Genomic DNA, 21,358 nt, shown 5'->3' with positions numbered 1-21,358 from the left:
TTAAAAAATGACTTGTACTTAAAAGGTTTAGCTAAAAATTCAGCTCTTGCTTTTTTCAAATATGCACAATGGGAGTATGTTTGCATTTCTTTAAAAACTCCCTACATACGGCTTGCCTTGATGAGATAAAACAGACAAACCTTTTGCAGAGAAAGATTTTTTCCTCTTAACCCCAAACCACTTAGAGTGACACTGAAAACCTGGCTCTCCAGCAATTTCAGTGACAAATGCAGTGAAAGTTCAGCTTAAATGACAGCTGAATTAAATGGGATCATTATTCCAAAACTGTATGAAATCGGTACTATTATGCTATAAAAAAAATTAATAGTGTGTTCTGGTTGGATGCATCTGTTTCTGTAATCCAGTATCCGAGTACTCAAAGACTGGATATTGTTTTTCCAGTGAATCTTATAAGAAGAAGAAGTGAGCAAATCTTTTTTTTTTGCATATATGTAGAACATGATCCTGTAGCCCCCTGCTGCAATTACCTACATCATGGTTGATTCATTTCCCTCACTTACCAAAATGAGGTAAATGACCAACTTTCTCTCGCTTTCTCCTTCTCCACCTTCAAATTTACCCCACTGAGAAGTCTGCTCGTCTCTGCCTCCCCTGATGAGCTTTGTTAAAAATCCCTGACAACTGCACATCTTGGTGTTGTTCCAGCGTGTTTGGGCGATTTCCTCCTCATCATTTCTGCAGCTGTTTCCCCTGCGAACCCACTTCCAGTCTCGAGTCATGGCTAATTAATTGACAAGTTGCCCCCTCAGAGGGATCAGATGGAGACATATTCGCTGACACCTAGAATGGGTTTAGCGAGCCGGTGCCCTGGAGATGTCAAACAGAAACCACCTGCAGTTTGCACAGCTAAAGATCTGTGAGGGAAGTGCATGACAATGGAGGAAAAAAAAACAATCTGATCTGAATCAATTACGTTGCTAGGAATTCTGAAAATAAATCTCAATGCTCTCGTTCTCTGCGTGCTATCATTTGCAAACTCCCATGAATAAATAAACTACATGGCAGAACTTGATTGATTTTGTCCTGAATAAGCTGGATCTGAGGAGCTGCATCAAAGCAACCTGTTTTCTCATCCTTTCCTCCTTTTGTTCATCACTTCCTCAGTTTCTGAAACTGATCAACGCGCCATCCATTCTGAGCAAAGTCAACTATGCCTCTGTTCCTTGTGCTTCTTTCAAATACAGTATTATCAAAAGTAACTTTTTCAGCTATCAAACCCTCCATCACTCCTTCTCATCTCCAACACCTTGCCCCCTTTTCACAGCTCGCAGTTCTTGCCTTTAATCCTATCAAGTCTCTTCCATCTGTGGCAAAATTATACGCAAGAAACCCCTCTCAGTCTCTCTCCCGACTGTCAGTGGAGGCGCTTCAAACAGCTTCCCTTTGGCATAAAATAAAAAAGTGTCAGTTTCAGATAAAAACCCAGCATGTGTTGTTCTGCTCGTACTATTACGTGCAGGATAAAAGGTCCATATGTGGCTGAATTGTTGATTCTGGAGCTACGATGAAATATATAATTACCAGTGCAGCGAAATCAGCCACCTGCATTGAAATGAATGCAAGGAGAGCCTGCACAAACATAGCAGCTTATAACTGGTTCAGTGACAGAAGGAGATGCTCGGCGTTGTAGGTTGAGGTGGCATCACAGAGCTGAGCTCCCTTTTCTCTATTCTTAGCTGCTCCTCCTGCTCTCACAGTCACACATCACAAGGTACTGAAGAGGAGAGGAAGATGAGGCATCTTTGGATTCTGGATTCAGTAAGTAAGGATGGTATGTTTATTCACTTCGCAGTTCATCAGGAGTCCTGCTCTTCCTGTTACATCAACGCTATCCATATATTTCGAATGAGTGCAAAGGTAAAAGTTTATTATACACAAACCAAACAAATAAGAGATCCGAGCAAGACAGAGAGTCAGATTGACCTCAATCTAACAAACAAACAAAAAGTTGAAATACCGGTATTGCCACGCACAAAACAGTTTAAATTTTACATAAATAGCACAATGCACAAATAGTGAAATAATACACTTATATATTTTATTAAATATACCAACAATTTATACACTTTTTCAAAGTAAAAAATCTTGAGTGGCATTACACCACTCAAACCCTATTTTAGTCTGGTGTTTTGATGATATTTCTTTGGTGAGCTCCAATTTTTTTGAGGTTGGAAGGCCTTCTTGCCATCACCCTAATCTTTAGATTCTGGTTGAGACGCTCCAAAAGGTCAGTGCTCTTTGAATTTGAAGTTACATTTCTCAAGGTAATTAATCATTTTGGGTTTAACTTCAAAAGCAATCTGGGACAAATGGCTGCATAGAGATGTAGCCCAAAGGATGATGACACATTGGTGTAAAACAGCGAATATGAGACATGCAGGATAAAAGAACTTCAGAAAGTGATGTAAAATGATGCTGCAACATCTGCAAGTTGCGCAAACAAAATAAGCTTGAGCGTCTCTACATAATTTGCTGTTGGTTGTGTAGTGTTTTTTCTCTCTGTCTCTGCATCCTTGTCTTCAAAAGGACAAATAGGAGACCCAGGGGACTACAGTTTCATAATACAACTGTCTGAGGAAGCAATCATTTAATAAAATTAACACTCCCTCACCATCAGCTCCTCATTCCAGAGAGGATTCTTCAAAGAAGACAACCAGGTGTGCTCAGCATCTTTTTTGCTTTAGGGTAATGATGGGAAAGAAAAGCTACCCATTACAGAAGGACACAAACATATTCAGGCTTCCTCTTCCCCCCTCCCCCCGACTACATGAGTTCAGACTGATGCTTAGTTGCTGTCAGCTTAACAATTACCAGCCAAATCTTTTCATTCTAGAGTCTCATGTTCAAACAATATGTAGTACAACTCAACACTAAGGTTGTAGTTACCTACAACAATGTATAACATGCTGAGTTATCCCACGTAGTGTCAGTCAAGATCACAATTCATCAGACAGCCAGGACCCAAAGTAACAGTCTTCTCTCCGTAACAGTCTGTCACACTGTTGGAGGGGAATCTTGGCCTCCTCTTCTTTTCAAAGTTGCTTCAGGTCACTGAGACTTTCAGCAGGACCTCGATTCTCTTTCTTCTCAGACTCTCTTTTGTAAATTGTGCTGCTCTGCTTGGTCTTATTGCTCAGGCAGACTCTAGACTCCAAAACCCGTTTTGCTCCGAGGTGAGAATATGTTCAACTCAGCAACTGCACAATCCAAAGTCCCCGCAGCTCTGAAACAAGCCCAGATCGTCACACCTCCACCCATGGACTTAAGTAGTGGCATGTTTGTGCAGATGGTGTGGGTCATCTCTAATCCTCTTTCTTTTCTTTTGTTTACTTGTTAGAAGGTTGTTTTTTTTTTATCATTATGTGATCTTAACATATGAGGTTTTAAAGAAGTGCTAACTCGATCTGCTAAGTGGAGCAGGTCTGATTAGTAATGGCCAGTTCTCACCTAGCCGGTACATTTCCATGACAGTCTGAGGGGTGAGTCTTAGTCTCCCTCCCTAATTTTGGCCTAATTTTTGTTCAAATATTAATGACAGTGTAATTTGTCATGTTTTGTTCATTTTAAGGTTCTTTTTAAACTATTTTTGGCACTTGATAGGGACCTGGTGATTTATTATTTATTTATGCAATGAAATGTAAAACTCTAGACAGGAAAGAGTGTATTTTTATAGTTTTCCATGGACACAGAACATATTATCTGCAGATAAACATTATCCCATTTGACAGGCTCTGAAAAAAACATAAGATGACTCATTTCGCCATATCGCTTATTACTTCCACATCTCTATAGAGCACGGTTTATGGTTTTTGCACCACTGAACACTGAATATACATTTTCCTCTTTGTTATGAAGAGTTTATGCCCTGCTACTCTATTGAAACATGTATCTCTTTGAAATAGTTTATGTTTTCTTCTCACTGACATCCTCAGTCGCATCAGAAAAAGGTTGGGTTTTTTTCCCCCGTTGTCGTGATGTTTTGCACTAATGCATAAGCATGAAAGCCCTCAAATGTGTGTGTTTATTGGCCACATTGTTGCGCATTGTTCAATAATTCTGCAAATATAAACACAGATCTCAAACAACAAAATGTAGACCCTTCCAGTCAAATGCTGAAGCCCTTATAAGATGTTGCAGTCTAGACCAATTATATAACTATGTGGAGACTTGATAATTGATGTTTGCAGACGCGCTCCATCTGATCTCACAGAGTTGTCAGTCTCTGTGCAGAGACATCCCTCAGCACACCTGCAGCTGTAATTGCAGTGAAAGGTGGTTCTACTAAGTATTCACTCAACGGGGTTGAACACAAATGCGTTCCACACCTTTTCAGATTTTGATTCATAGAATATTTTCAATCGTCTCACTTCCACTTAACAGTTCTGCGCTACTGTGCCTTTCACATAAAACCTTAATGAAATACATTGAGATTTATGGTGGCAACATGACAAAGCGCAACAGCAATATAAAACACGAAGCGGACGTAGTGCTGTTGTACGCGCAGTGTGGTTCCTACTGCTGATATGAAATGTGAAAAGTCTAGTGGTGGAGGGAGAAAGACGTTTCCATTTAGCGATGTGCCATTTCAGTGAAAACTCAGACATGCATGGATGGCAGAGAGACATTTTTGAGGCATTGTGCAACTCCGCACTCTGCAGTCTCCCTCTCCGACTGGCTCTGAGTAAACAATAAACACCAGGCTGCTCAGCACCTGTAATCCTCCAACGACTCAATCAACATTTGTAAAGCTGCTCACACGAGGCTCACATCCAAGACTGACTCGACCGGCTGTCGGTGGAGTTCCAGCCTCACCACCACGTCCTTTTTCTTTGCGGCACCGCACCGATGCCGCCCTGCTCTTGGATCACCGATCAAAGCAGGGGGGAGGCCGTGCTCCCTCTGGTTTCAGGAGAGTCAGAGCTACGGACCCATCCCCAACATTAAAAACATGCAGCATCACGACGCAGCAACAACACACCCCTCCCAGGCCTTGTTGCTTATTCACTAAGAGATACATGTGTCTACAAAGCTGACTCCTTCATCCACTGTCAGCGAAGCTCCCTCGGGATTTGCCGCCTGCGCCTCGGTCTTTGCCTGTCTGTCTTTTTCACCTTAACCCCTTACTTGCTCTCATCGTTTTCTCTTTAAAATAATTTTTTTTTAAATAATCTGCCAAACCAGCCCTTAATTTCCAACTTTGCCCAATTAGAAAATTACGGTTTGCATTTGGGAACTGTCACTTTCTGTGCCTCATATGTTAATAAGTGAGCATAATACAATAAGCCTGTTCTCCGTTGAAGCTGTTGCCTTGTGCAGGAGGGACACGCCGGCTGTCACACCTCCTCTAAGTCACGCTCCAACAAAGACACCCGAATTAGATGGTTACGTCAGATCTTGTGATTTGATGAACGCTCAGTTTAGACTTGTGCGAAGAAACTTGTCTTTACCCCCGAAGGCGGGGGAAAAAAAAAAATTTTAAAAAACTATCCAGCCAACAGTCTAATCCGCGGTGCCACCAAGAGACAAATCCTGGAGCTGCTCCATTGGCAGGAGCCGGACACTGTGGCAGAATGAAGGATTTTGCTCATTTTCTGTTTCAAAACTGTTTGCGCACACAAGAGAAAAGATCAAACACATATTCAGCTATCTGAAAGCAATGTGTGCTCATAGATGTTAGCAAAGGCCCCGCATATCAGCGGATTTTACTGGCTGACTTTCTGCAAGCGCTTTCACCACAAAATGAAAACCTACAGCGCCTTGCAGAAGAATTCATACTTGTTGACTTTTAAAACATGAATACACTTTGATCTAAACCAATCAAATCAAAGCTCTGGATCTATTTTTATGGTCGTAGTCCTGCTGTAAACCTCCACCTCAGTCTTCTAACAGGTTTTTCTGTAGGATTGTCCTGGATTTTTCTCTATCCAGCTTGAGATCAACCCTTTCCAGCTTCTTTACCCTCACCAAGCAAAAGCTTCCCCACATTATAACGCTGAGATCAACAGGTTTCACAACAGGAATGGTATGATCCACCATGGCTTTTGGCAAACTTTAAACAGGGCCTCTGGTTTTCTCTCAGGATATGTTGTCATTCATTCATTAGGAGCCAGGTTCATTTGAGCTGTGGCTCTTCAAGAGTTACCAAGAGGCCCCCTGTCTGCTTCCCTCGTCAAAGCCTGTTGCTGTAGCTCAGGGGTCTGCAGCCTGCAGCTCTGGAGAAGCAAGTAGCTCTTTGGGCATTTCATAATGGCTCAATAATTTGACTAAAGAATTGCAGAACCAACTTTCTTTTTTTTTTTTAATGCTTTAAAAAAAAACTCAAAACAGAAATAAACTGGTTGTTCTTTAAAAATTACCACTAACTTCTTATAATACATAGATATTTATTAAAAAATGTTAAGTTGTCTTTCAGAAAAGGTTATGTAATATTTGCAGCTCTAAACAGGTTATATATTTAGCTGCACTGAGGGTAATATCGGCTCTTTGGTTTGTAAAGGTTGCGGACCCCTGCTTTAGCTACACCTCTTCACAGAACAGCTTATGTATATTATATATGTATACTGAATTTTTATTCAAGCGGAGGCATTATGTATTTTCCAGGCATGTAGTGCCATTTCACAGCACAATTAGGCAACAATTTTACCTTCAGTTGTTATAAAAATGCTGTATATATCAAACATGACTTAAAAGAAATTTGACATTTTCAATTTGACGCCTTGAAATTGGCCTCTGTTTCTGAAGCTCCTGCTCTTTCTACTTCTCTGCCTTCAGCATGTCGCCACAACAACGCCTTTCCATTAAGCCATTCACAACCGATAGGAGCGACGGACTGAGAACTAGTTGGTATGATAAGCTCAGGAAACTCAAGACCAGGCATTTGTTAATTGCTACTGCTGCTAGTCTGAAGAAGCCGAGTGTGGCAGTTGCTCTGCTGTGCACTACAGCTCCAAGGCGGAGCTGCGTGGAAACAGGTGGTGCTTTGTGAGTCCGAGCATTTAGGCACCCTTGATTGGCTACCACCAGAGATCCGAGAATGACAAAAGCATGCATGAATGAGTCAAAACAAAACTATAGGCATGTTTTTGATGAATGAATGACATTATAACATGATACAAAGTTTAAGAAAAAAAAGTTGATTTTGCATAACACCCTCCTCCCCCTTTAAAAAGAGTACTAAAGTAAAGGGGAATGAAAATGTGTACACCACGCTTTTCAGATTTTATTTGCGAAAACGTATCATATCAGTTTCCGTCACCGATAGCCAAGCACTATTTGTTCTGGTTCATCACATAAAACGAAATGTATGAAGATTTTTTTTTCCATCTGTAAGCAGCAGCCAAAACGCTCTCCAAGAAATACGCTGCAGCTTCCCTGTAATACTGCATTACACTGATACTGTTGTCTAGACCGGTTCTCCCTTGTGGCCCCCCAGAACTCTTGTTTCTGATGGGCTTATTGAAGCCAGTGCCTTGTTATCCCCTATCGCAACGTAACTCTGGCTAACAATGTACCAGGAGAAAGCTTGCGCACGGGGAAAAAAAACAAAAAACGTCTGTTTTTATTTTATGCTTCCACACTAAATGGGTTTTTCTGTCATCCTCTCACATTTCTCTCTTCTGTTATTTTCTACACATGTGCTTCTTGTTCCCTTTTAAACACTGGATGCAGGCATATATATATAAAGCTTCTTTGTCAAGTGTGACAGCTGAAGTTTAAACACAAACCCCACCTGCAACTTGAGTCAATCACATCAGTGAAAGCCTGCACAGAATTCAGCCATGTTTTCATCCAAGCCTGTTTTTTTTTTCATGATGCATTGTTGTGAACTGATTGCTTTCACAAAACATCACAGCTCATTGCACAGAGGCCTGTTTCATTGAGTACAACTACAAGGCCAACCAACAAATCATACCGCAGACCCTTGAGGCTATTGTATCCTGCATGCACCATGTGTTCCCACAATGGGAAATAGTATTGTTAGAGTCCTCGTTATTATTCTTTTATTTCAATTTGAGTAAAATAATCTAAAATTAGCATGAAAAAGATTTAAAAGTTACTGCTTTTAGAATATTTAACAAAAGGAACAAAACACTTCCAGATGTGCATATCAATGACCACATCAGACTATTGTGTTCAGTAGATTCCCTGCATATTTGTGGTTCATTGTTTCCTGATTTTTCTGCAGGACATAGCTCCAAATTATTCACTTAAAAGGCCACTTATTTGCAGAATTTTTCTATAGAGCACATGTAAAATATTTGAAAGAAGATGTAACTTGGGAAGCTGAAATAACTAAGCTGCTTGACCTGCTTATTGGCTGGCATTTAGAAAGCAGCCAATCCAGGAGTGCCATTCATTTTCCTTGCTATTGATTGGCTGTAGTATCTTCAAGAATGGAGATAAGGAAGACTGTAGTTCTGCAGTAGTACAAAGGTGATTTTTACTGAGTGTAAGGTATATTTGGTGTTTGAATTATTAAAATCGGCAGTTATTAGTCAGATATTAGTAATTGGTATGTTTCAGAAAACATACCAAGCTTTCCGCTGTTGTCCGCTTATTAACTGTCTAAATAATCCATCTTTGAAGATTTTGTGCTCTTACAAAATAATTCTTAATAAGCTGGTGCAAGGAATCTGACAATAAGGAAAGCTTGATAAAGAGGGACGTTTTAAGTAACCGCATGGACACACATCCAACCTATACACAAAAGTCTGTGGCCTACCTTGAACATTGCCAGCCTGGATCTCCTCTCTGCTCTTCAGAACGGGCATGATGGAGTGGCCTGCGATGTGAATCCTCCTCTCATAGCCTCAGATGAAGGGATTTAGATGTAGAGAGATTAATTTGCGCACAGAGGACAGAAGTCTGGTGGACACTGGAGTGAACTTGGGTTGGTTGAAGGTGGAAGGGCGGGGGGCTTCTGAACTAGTAGAGGGAAGGAGGATTGTGTGCGTCAGGAATGAGTTCCAGACTGACTGATCTATGGTTTTTTTTTTTTTTCAGGATTTCAGAAGTCTTAAGAACTGACAATTAACCTAAAATGTCTGTACAGGTGAGCAGATTTGAAGTGACTAGATCATAAGGCGTACGGATGGATGAGTTGAAGTCTTTTCATTGGTCTCTCTTCCTCCAACTGCCTTTCCCTTCCCACCAAAGATGGTGATCGAGCTGAAGCCTCCCTCCAGAAGTCTGCTGGAGTGTGAGCGCTGTTGCTGTGGAGATGAGGAGATGAGGAGCGCTGTGTCTATATGTACTCCTCTTTGTCGCTCTCCCCTTCTTTCTTCTTTGGCGTTCTATCACTTCTGTGGTTTTGCTTAATTTAGCCAGTCATGATCAGCAGCTTGCCGGCCCGATCTCCTTCTCGATTGTTCTCGATCTGAGCAGAAATAAGAAACGAAGGACAGAGTCAGACGGCAGGAGAACGTTGTTCGTGAAGGTTGAACGTCATTGCTTAAACAAGTCAGCAGCCTCTGAGGTCAAGGTTTAATTCAGTCAAGCTGCTGTGACGACGTGCGTCTTTCACCGCAGTCTCGGCGTGTTGGATATTGTTGTACCAGCTACTTATTCTGACAGCAAATGCGCCCACTGTTGGGTCTTCTGTGCTAAGATTTGATCTGCTGCTTTTTAAAGCAAAAGTCCAGAGCAGAAATTATATGAAAAATTTATGGGGAGCGTTGTGAGAACATTAGTCACAAGAAACTCTAGTTGTACCTACATCGAGGCATCTGATTGATTCCTGGTGGTAGAACAACGAGGGCAACAATTCATCAGCCTCAGCTCAATCGGTCTTCCTAACAACGTTGTAGTCGGGTTATTTCTTGACTTTATGAGCCAATTTCTAATGACGGTGTTGCAAAGGGGTTCTGCAATCTATCATTTGCTTTGTTGTTCACTTTTTATTGCAGCAGCGAGAAAAACAAAATGGGAAAACGTGCACATATATTCATACATTAACAAAATCAAGAAATAAATGTTTGGCATTAAGAAAATCCCTGGAGACAGTTTTATTGTCACCTCAGCTGTCAACACGACAACCCCTTTTCACCAATAGCAGCAGCATTTAGGAATTATTCTATAACGATTCACAAGGTTAGAAGAAACAGCGGCATTCCTCTTTGCACAATCTCTCTAGATTCTCTAGAGTCCATGATCCTCTCTTATCCTCAGGTCACCCCACAACATTTTTATAGCATCAAAATCTAAGGACTGAGATGACCAGAGAAGTTGACCATTTCTGTGTTGATTTGTCCAAGTTTTTGGTTTGTTCAAGTTTGTCTTGAGTTCTAATTTAAAGTAAACTGAAACAAAGGAGGCTTTTTACAAACTTTTTACCAGAGTTGTATAAGTGTGGACGTTGTTGTAAATCAAGACAGTGTTTGACATGTGCTGTGGCTAACAGAGAGGTTCCCACATCCATATCTGTTACCTCTAGCTAACCAAAGTTCACCATTTGCCTCACTGTGAGTGCGTACACCAAAAAAGAGCAAGCCAAGACGCGACAATGGCCACCGCTAAGTAAACTGACTGCTAAAATTTAAATAAAAATCAAGTGTATCTGTTTTCTTACAGTGGGCTTGTAATTTGTGCTGTACCCTATTGCTTATTATTAACCGGATGTTGCAGTTTTATTCCCGTTTGTTCCTCATCTCTAAACAGTTCCTCTGAAAGCAATAGAGACATCATTCTGTCTATACAGCAGCAGAGCCAATTACCGGATAAACAAATGCGTGTATCCACATAAATTTAGCCAATCAGCACCCATAAGGGTCACTGTTTTGACACGCCATCTTATATTAGTTCACCGTGCTGCAGATGCACTTGTCATTACTGACAGAGACAAACGTGGGAACCGAAGACCCAGGGCTACATAATTTAATCAAACCTTGGAAAGAGTACAAGTGAAGCAGCATTTCCCACAGTCATGCAGAATCCTTGCAAAAACAAAGCTTCTAAGCAGAAAAGCACAAAGACTACAGCTGGAAGCAGTCATGCAGATACAGTGTGCAGCTTTCCATGCTTACTTTTAAAAACATCAGGGACAGATAAAACACGGACTGTTGAAGGCGAGAGACATTCATGTGAGAAAACGTCAAGAACCAGACAACCTGGACTCTGAAGGACTGATTCTGTATAATTGCTTGTATTTCTGTAAATTAATGTTTGTGCAACTTCTTACTTTGCTTGTAAACTGAGATATACAGTTAATTACTCATCCTCACATATTAGCAAAAGACATTATTGAAAAATTTAGCTGGGCCATGCATTGCAACGGGTTGTGTGAAATGTTACCTGGTTGTAATAAAATAACGAACGAACGAAGTTAATCTCCGTCATGTTTACATTTTCTCGGCTATTAGAGATCCAAGGAAAAGCAGAGAAAAAAACTGTGGATTCTTTGTAAATAACGCAAAAGGTTTCCACTAAAAGCGTCAAATAAAAGGTGAAATACGTCATTTAAATATAAAATAAGTATTAAACAAATAATCTTTTGTTATAGAAATTTAAATATTTGTACATGAGAACTGGAAACTTCTACATTTTTCCAGACCATTTTTTTTTATTTTTGCAACAAATCCAGACCTGGAAAACATCACAAAGAAAATTACATACTTTTCCTGACCTGTCAAGACAGCGTACAGATTCTGTAAGGCGATCAAACAAGATGTCGTTTTTACGCATACATCTTCAGTGGCGTGTTTCTGCATACCAGAGTGTGTCTCTGTAACTTGAGGGGGTTGAATAATATGTAGGTATGCACCGTTAAGCCTTGGGAACATTGTCAGCGGATATCCGATGTGCAGAATTTTAATCCCGTCTGGCAGTGAAATGAATTATTCATCTAACCAGTTTTGTTTATAAATATCCGTCTTTCACTCAGACTCCTTTATGGTCTAATTATCTCAAACTCTCAAGGTGGTATTAATATGATGCATATAGCTTGACTCCTTTTTGCAAACCATATTTCAATAATGTTTATCTGATTAATCTAGTTGTGGGTAAAACAGCATTTCTGAATAATGCTTTTATAGAAAACCATTTGGTTCGACTAAAGGCTTTTGCGTACGCATGTTTTTCTTTCTCATTGTTTATTTTTTTACACAGCATCAGCTTTTTCTTTACAGCAGCACTGTTTGTTTAATCTAGTGCTAGCTCAGAGCATGACAGCGTTTCATCATCATTTTGAAAGTTGTCCTGAATCGTTTAGAGCATTTGAGCTCAAAACCATTGGAAAATCCTCCACTTCTTAAAGAAATAAGGTGCGCTGTTTCATGCTGTTAATGGATCATTTAAAAATAAATCCATGATAAAGATTCCTGCCTGGCATAAAATTTTAAAGACGCCATGCAGTGGTGCATTTTATTTTTTCTACTACAAAGAAAAACACGGCGCAGTATGAAAGTTTGGACTTCCACAGCAGGACTTCACAAAACACAATGTTTTTAAAGAAACACACTGCTTTGTGCATACTGGGGTTTGATGACATCACAAAAGGCAACACAACTGAGCTGATTGACTGGCATTAGTAAATATTATGATTTTCGACAGATTGTGGGTTTCAATTGCATCCACGTCATTTTCCGTTCTGCCTGGTTCTTTTCACGAACTACTCCAATTAATTTAATCCAGGAGTGTGATGAGATCTCGCAATATTAAAACACAATAATTCTCCCGAAGATAAAATATGTTATGCAAATCAATAACTGCTGTCTACTTCTGTTTGTACGTACTTATTAGTACTTAAGCTTTTATAATTAAGCTCTGAATATGAAGGTGTGTGTTTTAGGCTTCATACTTAAGCTACGCTCACACAGCAGGTTTTTCATACTCACTAAATGCGACAGCATTCAGACTTCTGTGTGAACGGTTTACAACCCGAAAGCGACCCACATTCGCAGAAGAAGAACGTTGACGTCACACAGCAGCGCACTGTTTTACGGAAGTAATGATGGGTGCCGCCGCCTTTGGATGGATTTTTAAGTTGATGAGCAATGGGAACCGATTGTCACGAGATCATAACAAGACGAAGGACGCTATTAAGAAGAAAGCACAGCTACGGCAGTGGCCTTTTGTGGAGCGTTGACGGCAACGTCTGTAGAGAAATCTGTTTGTGTTGGTAGTCGGATCCGGGACTGGTGGGATTGTGATGTGATGCGCTTCACTGACACAGACTTCTTTCATAAGTTCAATAATGAGCTGGCCCTCGCGACATTTTCACAGAACAATTCACTTGTTTCATTTCATTTATGAAACTCTCATTGGGAAAAAAAAACCTTCATATTTAAATGCATTTGCATAACATTTGTGAAAGTTTCCTTTCTTGAATTTTAATTAATGGGGCAGTATTATGTATTTTCCTGGCTCCTAGAGCCATTTTATAGCACAATCGAGTAACTATGTTACCTTCAGATGTAATAAAAATGCTGTATACATCAAACATGATTTTAAAGAAATTTGACTTCGCAATTTAACGCCGCAAAATTAGCTTCTATCTCTTTAAGAACCTTCTACTCTTTCCATCACTTCGCCTTCAGCACATCATCACAATAATGCTTCTCCATTATCCCATTTAAAACAGTTCTTAAGAGCACTGGACTGAGGAGTAGTTCATATAAGCTCAGCACATATATACATCCACCCAGGTGTGCTAAATTGCTGCTGCTGCTAGTCTGAAGGAGCTGAGTGGAGAAGGCGCAGGGGAGCCGTGTTCTATGAGGATTAGCTTGGGACTGTAGCTCCAAGGAGGAGCTTTGTGGAAAAAGGCAGTGCAACACTCCAGGTATGTTTTTGATGAGGGAACAACACTGTAACATGATATAAGGCTGAAAAAAGTCAATTTTATATCATACTCTCACACTCCTTTAAGCACCAAATCTCCAAAGCATCCCCCATCTCCTTTGGTTGCTTTTCTTTTCAATTTTCGGTTACAAGTTATCTGAATCGACTACAACAGACCCTAGAGCTCAACTTATTTAACCCACTGTCTGCTTTTAAGACTTACTAACAAACACCTGCCTAAGAACACTGCACATGCTTTTAGCGACTTATCTTCCATTTGTCACTTTATCTGCAATTCGTTTTAGTCTGGTGTAAAATTCTGGTGTAAAATTGCTTGTTCTTTCTTTTGTGGTATATATTTTTTTATTTCTCTTATGCTTCATCTGTTGTAGATCTTTGTTTTAAATGAGAATTGGTTCTCAATGGATCCACCTGGGAGGTTTAACAATAATTTTAAAACATTACAACAATATTATTGCAATCTTGTCTTATGTAGTTCTTGTAAACTTAATATTGTGCACTATCACATCACTGATATACATCTTTGGAAGAGCAATGTAATAAAAACACGTGAAGACAAAAAATCCATTAGGTCATAATCAAAGTAGCTTGAAATTTTATGTGATGTTTTTCTTTTTTTAAGAGGTAAGATTTCACCTCCCGACTTACAACACTGATGTATTTGCAGTCAGCTATATTTAGAGTAACTTTAATTAAAGAAAAGTCAAGGTAATAGCTTTAAAATATTAAAATGAGAAATTATGTTGCTGCCTGTTAACTCAGTCTAAGGAATCAGAATTCTCACCTGTTGTTATATGCAGGTGAACACAGCACTGGATCACTGTGTTTTTCATGGATTTACAGCCTGTTATTGCCATGATGTGCTCATTAGGGAATATATGGAGAACACCAAAACTAGTGCACGAGTCACATTGAATGGGTTTATTAGCCGAGATTTATTCATATATTTTCCACTGCTATAGATCCTTTTTTTTTTTTTTAGCAAAGAGCTAACACTCACAAGGAGGGGGACTAAAATAAATTTTAATGCACACACCTCAGCCTCACTGAGAATTTCTGGCTGGTTTCTGGCTCTGAATTATAAATAGAGCCTGATAAGTCTCTCTTCCTTAAAAACACAGTTGAGCAAAGCGATAAGGGAAAGAGGTGTGAAATTCATAGAGATACAACCGTGAATGTGTAAAAAATGGACAGAGATCAAAGGCACGGTCCGCTAAACAATCAGTTAGTCACAGCGGAGCAGAGAAAGGTTTCATCCCTTGAGCAAACGTGGTGGAAAATATGAAAAACAGCCTTTTTCGTGGAGAACCTGCTGATGGAAGTTCATGCACGACATAAAGATCATGCAGACAAGACGGGTGCGCGCTCCTGCTGGATCAGCTGGGTCCGCGCACACCCACCCCCCTACACACACACACACACACACACACACACTGCTCATGCACACACTCGCTCAGTAGGAAGTAGTGAGGGCTAAATGGATTCACTACTCACCTAATTAACTTTTTTTTTCTGCAAAACATAATTTATAGACTGAAGTGGAGATGTTTTAACACTGGAGCAGAGTTGAGACAAAAAGCAAAAGACAGAGCAAAACAAGAGGCGGTGGGGGTCCTTCATGTTTCTTCATGACGACATCCCCTCCCCATCTAAATAAGAGCAAGAGGGATTTATTAAGCCCGCCCTTCAGCGGTCCATAAGAACGTGGTTGGCGTAAAGAAGCTGGTGTAGGCCTAAGCTACAAGTCTGCCCTCAGGTTGAGCGTGCAGGCGATTTCAGCTTAGTGTCCATGTCAGTGTAGGCTGAATGGAAAATAGACTAGAAGCTGCAGCAGAGAGAAGTACAGAGGAAGCGTCAAACAAAAACATAAAGAAGAGGTTGAAGCCGTGACAGAGGAGAAGACAAAGGCGATGAGGGAAATGGGAGATTCCGTTCTATCTGTTTACATCTGTCCATCGGTCTCTCTACAACCTGCACATGCTGTCGAGAGCCCCTCCAAAGCGCGCGGTCTGAGAAATCATCAGCCTGCTAATGCCACCTGGTCTCTGTTGCACGTAGGATGGGGCAAAGCAAAGGTGGAGCGGCTTCGAGAAATTTGGAGAAACTCAATGTCTGGATGTGCATGAAGGTGGGAGGAGAGCATGCAGATGCAGCGGGGGTTTCGATTCTTGGAAATATTTAGGATTGTGTGTGCGTGAGAAGGCAGCGGGAGGAGGAGGCTGGAACAGAAATAATAGCTGCTGATGGAGTCACAGCACAAATTAAGCATGAAATGAGGAACAATTTTAATGACTTCACATGACCAGCAGTTCAGAAGTCAGTAAGCAGCTGAATAAATGTTTGTTCTAATTTATTTTAGGCTACATGGCAAAAACTTTTGCACAAAATGTTTTTGCAAAAAAAATCAAATAAAAACGTTTATAATCACACGTTTTTAATTTACTAAATGAAAAAGATATAGATGAAACAAAGAGGCATATATTAAAAAAAAAAAGGTTTTCACAATGAGATGGATGGATGAGGAGCGTGCGAAAGCGGCGCGAGACCAGATCAAAAGGCACTCGGCGATCAACCCTTTTTCTGAGGCTTCAGTTTAGTGTGCGAGTGCATGTGTGTGTTGATGTGTGTTTTATGTATACGTAAAGCACACACAAATACACACAGACGGACAGATAGACAGACACTAAACAATAGTTAACCTACCTAGAGGTAACATTAAAGAATCCCGCAAGAGTGTGATGCAAAGAAAATGGGTGTGGAGGGACCAAGAGAGAAGGAAAAAAAAACCAACAAAAAAAAGAGTCATTCATGAGGAGTTTTTAGTTGTCTCTGAAGAAAATTCATCCAACTTCATATCACATCAGAGTTTATAGAGACAGAGAGAGGTGTGAGATGGGAGGGATGGTGAACTGATCAGTGGTATTTGGAGGTAAAATGACAGGAAGTGACAGGGATGGTGGTTTGGTGGAAGGATGTGGGGAAAGAGTGAGGAGGGACAGGGAAAAGGACAAAAATCAAATCAAAACTCCCCTCTCCTTTCTCACATTCATGGATATAAGAAATTATACACCACGTAGATGGAGAAGTAGATGAGGAGGCAGATGACAGAGAGGGAGACTATGTGAAAAGATGAAGCACCTCCCAGCACCGCGATGAGGAATAAGAAAAATATAAAACGAAAGAAAAAATTGAATACTCCAAAGCCTTCCGTTTTTGCTCTGTTTAGTGAGGCGAGGAGGAGAAAGGGGGGTCTTTCAGTTTTATCCCCCCACTCTCTCTCTCTCTCTGTTCCTCTCTCTCTCTGCAACTGATCAGTCTTCAGCTCCCCCTCAGTCCTCCTCAAAGCGAGATGCCACCTTCCCCTCAGATGAGCCGTAACCTCAGGCTGGCTGCATGATCTTGTCGCTGTGCAGAGACACAGAGCGTGGAGCTGAAACACACTTCTGACGGGCGTAGCGAGCGGACCACAACTCCAGCTGCACTCTCGCTCGCCTCCCTCCGATCTGGAGAGAAAGGTGAGAGAGAGAGACAGAGAGAGAAGGAGAAAAGGAAGCGCACTGAGAGGAGGGAGAGAGAGAGAGCAAGGGAGACGTGAAGGATTGTGAATCAAAAAGAGAGTACAGTAAAGATGGGCTGCAGCAACAATTGTGCAGAAAATAGTTTCTTTATAGCGAACGTTGGCTCCCTCTGTTGTTGCGCTGCGCTCAGAGACCAAAATAAAACAGGCAACTGGGACGCTTTCTGAGAGATTAGTCACTGGCTGCGATGCAGGAAAACAGTGGCGGTATGCAGAATTCAGCACAATAACATAACAATTGATAATTAAATGATCTGATATATGCTGTTTTACTCACCTTTTCTCTACATAGAAAGTGTTGAGAAAACGAGACATTTGCTACCTGTTGCTCGTTGTTACCTCGTCTCCCCAGGTCCGTCGATGTCGTGTGTAAAAGTGAAACCGCAAAGACAACAGTCACAGTTCAACTTCACAGTCAACCAGAATTTTATTCAAACAATCAAGCGCATACAATCACATCAACAGCTCGTCATAATCATCAGAAACCAAAGTCACAAAGAAGGAATTAGAAAAATACAAAAATACAAAGACGCGCCTTTGGAGACCACTGTGTTCCACCCCAATGATCTGATTAGCTGTTTTAGCTCAATTACTTTTATATCAAGGCGTGTTTCTACTTTCTGATGCGTTCTAACGTACAGTTTAGAGGTGGCCTCAAACAGCCAGTAATGATGTGTTGCTGTTTGCACGCCAGAGACCATGCAGGTGGTACCAAGGCCAAGCGATGAATTTATCGTTGTCTAAGCTATCCTCCCTGTGCATTTTCCCAAGGCAGGAACAACAGATGTGTTCATTTTCATACACAAACATTTTACTCAAGAAAGTGGGACCAAAGTTTGTCAGCTATCCGTGTTTCTCATTTCAAACTGCCTCAAACTGGTTCCTGAACCACACAGGGCTCTCCTGACCTCTCCTCTGACCCAGTGCATCAAACAGCAGATTTTGATTAGAAAAATTGGCACACGTTTCTTATAATATCTTCAAACTCTTATAAAACAGACATGAGCAGTTTCAATACCAAAACATTTGTTACACTCAATATTTTCTGATTAGTTTTCTACTTGTTTGGATATAATGAACTAAAACATTTTCTGATTAATATATCACTTACACACTTGTTAAGAATGTGATCTACTATAAAAAAAAAACTACTGATTAGACTAATTTTAACTAAATTGTGATCATTATATATAAGAAAAATGTTCTACTGATTAAGTTATATATTGATTAAACTAAGTCCAAATCTAACCTAAATTGAGGCCTATTCAAAACAATCAGGATCAGTCTAATATTTCAACATGTGCTAAAGTTAAAGCTAACATTAAAACTAGCATAATTAAACTAATTTTTCCAACATAAGCTGATTGTTTAACTCTCTCTCTCTTAGATGGAGCTGTTCGCTGAGATCTTGCAGTTTGTCTTCCTACCGACTAGAAAACCTTCTCAGAGTTGATCAGTTCAGCTGTGAATCTCTGAGATGAAGCCGCTGAAGGAGCTACTACTGCCATTAACATCTTACTTTTCTTTTACTTAGATAGTACTCATGGATCAGTGCTTCTGTGTTTTGTGTGCCCTGTCTATTCAAACCACCAGGTGGTCATCGCAGATGGCCATTCACACTGACTCAGGCTCCGCCAATCAGGACAAAGGAAAATAAATGCTGCTGCTGAACTGGCTGCTGAACTGGCTGCCTTATAAACACCAGCCTACAGCGTGTGTCAAGTAGCATTGTGCTTAGGCATTTCAGCTTCCAAGGCTGCATTTTCTTTAGAAAAAAGCCAAATTAGAACAAACTAGTATGGTGTCAAATACTTTTTCACACCAAACCAGTTAGTTACAGCTAGTTTCAGAAGATAATTAAGTACAGATTATGGGACACACTTAACACAATATTGAAATTAAAATTGATGCTAAGATATAAATGGATATTGGTGTCTAAGACAATTCATAATAAAATGAGCCAATAGTTTCATATTTGAGATGAATGATTTCTTATCATAAGGTCATAAGTAAGTAAGTGACTTAAATTATTCATGAACCATATTTTATTAAGAGCTAAATGTCAACGCAATGCACAATAAAACTATGAAAATTTACAAAGTTCATTATCATCATCATAAAAAACAGTATAATGAAAATAATAATATTTATTATGATTATTATAGTCATTATTAAACCAACTTGATACTGGTTCCAGGGCTCCCCTCTGTGGTCATTAAAGGCATTTCAGCATGAATGGTAAAACCAAAAATCCAAGTGTCACTTAACTGTTTGCAATTAATTTAGTCGCTATGTATTTTACTTACTGTCAGCTTACGGAACTTATCATAAAGCATAAAACCTTTATCCAACTCACATTTCATGATCAACAGAAGCTGACTTTGCTGTCTAGGCTGCATTTCCTGTGGCTCACATTGAACGAGCATCATACTGAACTGAACTGAACAGGACTTGGTCTCGTTTGTCTCGAGTCTTCAGATAATGGTTGTTGTGTCTCGGCAATGAATCATTTTCCTTCAGTTGTGTGTTCTTTGCAACAATTAGCCTAATAAAAATGAGTCCACTCCTCCTCTGGGATGCATCTGCCTCTGAATCTCTGTGGAGATTTTATGTCGACTATTCTGTTCATTTTTGAGGCTGGTGAAATGTATTTAACCCATCTTGCAGGACAGGACATTATTTGTCTTTTTGTCCCTGGACTATCTTTTTTGGAGACGCCATTAAAGTTCTGGCAGAAATCGTTTTTATTAGTAGTCATGCCTTAAAGAAATAACAGATTGTACATTTCATTTGCAAGCGGTTGTGCAAAAAGATGTTTACAACATATCAGCATTGCTGATGCTCATCACAAATTCAACTTCCCATTGTATGCAGTAGGATGGAAATTATCTTTCTTGGAATTAATTGCGACGACTGTTCGGTTCATACTGTTTAAAGTTTGTTAAAAGCGGCTTAGAGGATGGATGCATTATTTAATATGACGCTTTATTATTGCAAATATTTTTCATTTTTCACACACAGAGCAGCACGGCCATTGCTGTTTGCATCTGAGCTGAAAGCATGGAAACCTTGCACTTGTGACAGGGAATGTGGAAAGACTTTACAATAATAAGATTATGGTATGAATGTCTCCATCCACCCACTTATCTGTGCCTGGGTTGTTGTGGCAACAGGCTGAGTAGAGTATTCTGAACATCCTTCCCTCTGCAGCGATGTTTTCCAGTGCCTAAAAGATATGCTTAGGCGTTCTGGAGCACACGATTATATGTGCTGCCTAATAATGACTTCTGGGTCTTCCTGGGTTCCAGCAGTTTCTTTGCTTTTTTTCCCCCCCGAAGGAACCCAGGAGGCATCAGAATCAGAACCAGCTCAACTGGATTACAAGAGCAAAAGCCCTCCTGAGATTTCAGTGCTTCTTGTCCTATTCTGAAGGCTAAATCCAGACACTTCCCTGAGAAAACTTACATCCTGCCCTAACAGAGAGGTTACATCTATTTCTACTTTACTTTCAGTTGACTTTTTTTTTACAAAAGCATATCTCTGCATTTCAACTTAATCTACTCTGAACTTTTCCCACTCTCAATTTATTTTCAGGCATCCTCAAGATAGATTGTCATTCCCAACCAATCACATTTCCAATTAGGTTGAAGGTTTAGGGTGCATTAAGCATGTTAGGAATTATAGGAGCTACAATTTAAACGCAATAAAATCTGAATGCGATTTAAAATCACATTTACTGGGATTTTATGTGGTAGACCGACACAAAGCACCACAGCATCATGAAGACTCAGGAATGTTGTGAAGACGTTTGAAGCAGGGCTAGGCTACAAAACAACACCCAAAAGTATTTCGCAAACGAAAGCAAGAACGCCTGGTTCCGTAACAGAACAAATGCATAAAATCAGGCAAGAAAAGGATTTTATAAACTTACAAAACATTCATATTTACAAAATTAAGCTGAAA

At 40.1% G+C, this 21,358-nt stretch overlaps 1 protein-coding gene across 6 annotated transcripts in view; it reads right to left on the bottom strand.

Moving 5' to 3' along the window:
- Positions 1-17,500, bottom strand: part of grin2bb (glutamate receptor, ionotropic, N-methyl D-aspartate 2B, genome duplicate b) — a 130,681-nt gene extending 113,181 nt beyond the window's left edge. The window contains exons 1-2 of one of the 6 annotated variants that reach the window (XM_008416111.3): positions 16,522-17,500; positions 8,744-9,397 (exon numbers count right to left, since the gene is read on the bottom strand). In XM_008416111.3, the coding sequence (XP_008414333.2) occupies positions 8,744-8,752 (9 nt within the window). In that variant the 5' untranslated portion in view covers positions 8,753-9,397; positions 16,522-17,500. Of the gene's footprint in view, positions 1-8,743; positions 9,398-15,312; positions 15,468-16,521 lie in introns of those variants that run through there. The other 5 variants (XM_008416129.3, XM_081609227.1, XM_008416156.3 and 2 more) reach the window with 5 other exon arrangements.
- Positions 17,501-21,358: the final 3,858 nt, after the last annotated feature.

Source organism: Poecilia reticulata, chromosome 1 (genome assembly GCF_904066995.2).
Source record: "Poecilia reticulata chromosome 1, P_reticulata-male-v2, whole genome shotgun sequence".
NCBI lineage: Eukaryota > Metazoa > Chordata > Actinopteri > Cyprinodontiformes > Poeciliidae > Poecilia > Poecilia reticulata.
The sequence above is the reverse complement of the archived record's forward strand: the minus strand, read 5'-3'. Positions and strand labels throughout refer to the sequence as shown.